We start from the raw sequence: 3,929 nt of genomic DNA, 5'->3' as shown, positions 1-3,929 counted from the left end.
CTCAATTGAATGCAGAAAAATGCAAGATCTAAGGGGGGAAATTCAGTTGAACAATATTATTCATAGGTTTTCGAAGTTCCAACTGATGCCATATTATAATTTTGAATAAAAGTGTAGTAAATTTTAAAACTTGAAATTTTAGTTTTGCTTACTCTCATTCATTGCCTAATAAAATAAAGTTACCTGTACTATTGCAACACTACAATGAAATTTAAACTAAGTAGATATTTTTCTTGTTAACTAGTATAAGAAAACAAAGCCTCAGCAATCAATTAATCGTTATAATTAATTCATAATATCTCAATTGTGAAAACAACCTCTGGCTGATATCAATCAAGGTGCATAAATATTTGCTCCCTGCCATCGCCCACTCATTAGGAAACCCCCCGGGTCGTAAATACATGTTTTATTCCTTTGCGAATTGGCCGGGGGCTTGTACTTTCTGGCCATTGTCATAAAATGCAACTAATTGCTTTAATTTGCAATGCACACTCACTCACATCCCACTTCTCGGCACACACTTGTAATAACAGGCAATCATTGAGGCATATAAATCTTATAGGAACTCTTTCTACTTAATTAGTTTTAATGTCGCACAAACAAAAGCGCATAACTAACAATTAAGCCGTTGGTACTCATAAACTCAGATACGCAACTATGTGCATATTGTGTGGCTTTCGATATGTATAAGCAAGTACATATATTTTGCAAGTGAGTGTGGAGCATAAATCTTAATTACGCTTCGTCGAGCGTAAATCATCATCAGTCGGAGGAGCCCTCAGTCTCAGTCCAAGCTTTTTGGCCTCCGAAAGGCAGGCCGAATTGATTCATGCGCGGAAGCCGTTTAGTTCTCCAGAAAGGCTCCACCGAACTTTGACAATTTGCTCGGCAGCTCTGCGTTTTTACGATCCCCGCTTCCAGACTGACTGACTCCTGTCAGACTTTTATTTTAAAATCTAGTTCCGGGGGAATTTTTACTTTGGAAGTACCACTGCCTCAGATTGTTCTCCGAGTTTGAGGTCAAAGGAATGAATCTAAGCAGTTGGCATCCTCTTTATGACTCCAACAATCAGGCATTCGCCGGTCGGCGCAATTCAAAAACGAAATTTTTACAAGTTGTAAAGATTAAGGGTCCATTAGGCCGCAGCCGCAGTCCAAGTGGAAGCCGCACGTAGAACTTGTTTCGACCATCCCAGCATCCATTTAAATGCGCGCAATGCAATCACTCAAATTGGCCAAAGCGCCAGAACGTGCCGAGGAGTGGGGGGAAAGGGGAATTACATGAAATATTTTAATCCATAAGATGCAGTTAAGTGCATCCATCAGCGCGTATTTAGAATTTAATAAATACGGAAGCGAGAACACGACTCCGAACACGACTCCCTAGCAAATGCACTTCGAGAGGTATTTTAATTTATTTAAATTTCTAGCCTTTCTCGCACATAACCGCCTGCAATTTGGAGTGCTGTGGCGAGGAGGTGATGAGGAGCACCGGCCAGCACACGACTTGGTCCAGGTTCCAGGTTCCATGTTGCAGGTAAGAAAAGTGAACATCCATTAGTTGTGCTAATGATGCGCAACCCACTTTGCAGCGTTCCGCCCCAAGTAGAACTCCAGTTGCAGCGGCTCCTCCTCTTCCACATCCACATCCATATCCAAAACCAAAGCCAAAAGCCAGTGTCCTGTGCCGGGGACTTAGCCGGCTACTTTGGAACGCATTTGGCCAGCTTGGTTAGTTAGCTCCGCTCCCCTGTGTGTTCGCAGGCAAGGCTAATGTAAGTGGCCAAGAAAGGGAGTGGAAAGTGGAAAGAGATTTGCTTAGTGAAATAGTCAGAATAGCAAATGCAAAGGGGAGTGCTACAGACATCCCGTTAACGAGTGTAATTTTGGGACTTTATTGAACACAACTTGCACTTTTACAGCTGCATCAGGTTAGTCAAATAAGAACTGGATCTAATTGGATAGCTGCTACATTATCACTGCTACTTTGTATCTTCAGTGAAAAAATAAAAATATTTCGGTACCCTTTTTCCTCTACAGATAGACCTGAAAAGTAAATAACAAACATATTAAACTCAAAACTCTAAAAAGTATTTAAATTAGTTATTATACCATCAGCTGGTTCAAGTAGAACTCATATGGTATGTTTCCACTGATGGGATCTATGGCCACCGGCCACATCTCATCCATTTCCTCCTGGGTGAACGGCTCACCCTCCTCCATCATCAGTTTTCCAAAACTCTCCTTTGTCAGATACCCCTTGTTTTCCGGATCCAAGATCTTAAAGGCCTGCAGAATTTTCTCTGGTGGAGCGGGTTCCATTCTGTGGAAAATATTATAATTAAGATAAATAGAGAAAGTGCTCTTACTCACTTTCGTTCCATGAGCAACTGCGAGACGTGTGGCAAAAATTTGGTCAAATGCACTTCGCCACTGGTCTCCTCGGATTCGGTTGCCGAGATTACTTCGTTCACCTCCTCCTCGGTGGGTACACAGCCGAGAAGTCTGAGGACCGTGCCCACTTCTCGGACGTCTATGAACTTTTCGCCATGGTGATCAAACACACAGAAGGCATCCGAAATGCGTTTCTCCAAGTCGTTATTTACTAAAAGAAGGAATATATTTTAATTTTAAATATTTGAAATCTGAAGATTTAGCCCATTACAATCCATATCCATGTTGAAGGCTTGAGTTTTTCCTAACAACTGAGGCAAGTTGTGGGTGGAAAGTGTTAAATCAATAGCTCCAGTAGAAAAAAACAGTTGCTAGGGGTGATTTGGATTAGCAGAAGAAGTGAATTAATACTTATTTTTCGCTTTAAGTAGGGTTGTTAAAAAATCGATAGTGGACACCATCGATGTTTTTGGCTATCGATGGTGGTCACTATCGATACTATCGATAGTATCAACAATTAAAGAAAATAAAAAACAAATTGTTAAAATAAAGGAAAATTATGAAAAACAAATTATAAAAAACAAATTATGAAAAATAGTGTGGTTGACTGATACAAATTAGGGGGAAAGAAACGGTCTAACTTTACAACAATTAAAGTGAAAAGAAAATTCGATGTTGAGCCTTAACAATTAAAATACCGTCGTGTTCTTAAGTATATACTTTAAAATACTTGTTATACCCGTTACTCGTAGAGTAAAAGGGTATATTGTATTCGTGCAAAAGTATGTAACAGGGAGAAGGAAGCGTTTCCGACCCCATAAAGTATATATATTCTTGATCAGGATCACTAGCCGAGTCGATCTAGCCATGTCCGTCTGTCCGTCTGTCTGTCTGTCCGTCTGTCCGTCTGTCTGTCCGTCTGTCTGTCTGTATGAGCGCTGAGATCTCAGAAACTATAAAAGCTAGAAGATTGGCATTTTGCATGCAGATTTTAGGAGTTTCTACGCAGCGCAAGTTTGTTTCAAAATGGTGCCACGCCCCCTCTAACGCCCACAATCGCTTATTTACGATTTTAAAAATTTTAATATTTTGGAAAAGTAAAAATGCAGTTTTATTGTGTTTATCAATACCTATCGAAATGTAGAAGAAATTTTTCAAATCGGACCATTCGTTAAAAAGTTATGCGTGATCAACGTTTTCTATCTCTATCTCCGTCTCCCTCGCACTCCCTTTACCTGAGTAACGGGTATCTGATAGTCGGGGCACCCGACTATAACGTTCTCTCTTGTTTTTCGTTAAAATATACCCAAAGTTGCATGTAAAATTTAATTATTTTTTTGGAGCGATAGTATCGATTGTGGGTTCAAACCATCGATTTTTCCTAAATTTTAAAACCATCGATAGTATCGATAGTGCTATCGATTTTTTTACCAACCCTACTTTTAAGCACCCATTTGTTATGGGTACCTAGATTTCTCCTTTTCTTACAATGAATTAACCAGTCGATTTCGTTTTGGATCGACCAGATCCAAATC

At 39.9% G+C, this 3,929-nt stretch overlaps 1 protein-coding gene across 1 annotated transcript; it reads right to left on the bottom strand.

Annotated features, from left to right (window-relative positions):
- Window positions 1-2,034: 2,034 nt before the first annotated feature.
- On the bottom strand, window positions 2,035-2,678 carry LOC108055004 (dynein regulatory complex protein 8). Its single transcript, XM_017138175.3, has 4 exons — window positions 2,666-2,678; window positions 2,374-2,605; window positions 2,113-2,323; window positions 2,035-2,046 (listed from the first exon to the last, which is right to left on the bottom strand). Exons 1-4 carry the CDS (start codon window positions 2,676-2,678, stop codon window positions 2,035-2,037), a joined length of 468 nt encoding a protein of 155 aa, XP_016993664.2.
- Window positions 2,679-3,929: the final 1,251 nt, after the last annotated feature.

Source organism: Drosophila takahashii, chromosome 2R (assembly GCF_030179915.1).
Source record: "Drosophila takahashii strain IR98-3 E-12201 chromosome 2R, DtakHiC1v2, whole genome shotgun sequence".
In the NCBI taxonomy this organism is placed as follows: domain Eukaryota; kingdom Metazoa; phylum Arthropoda; class Insecta; order Diptera; family Drosophilidae; genus Drosophila; species Drosophila takahashii.
Note: the sequence above shows the minus strand (reverse complement) of the source record. Positions and strands in the feature narration are given on the sequence as shown.

What these genes read in the sequence shown, in the direction of transcription:
- LOC108055004 (XM_017138175.3), bottom strand. An exon ending in CAGTTGCTCATGGAACGAAA is followed by an intron (nt 2,324 to 2,373) that starts GTGAGTAAGAGC and finishes TATTTTCCACAG; the next exon opens with AATGGAACCCGCTCCACCAG.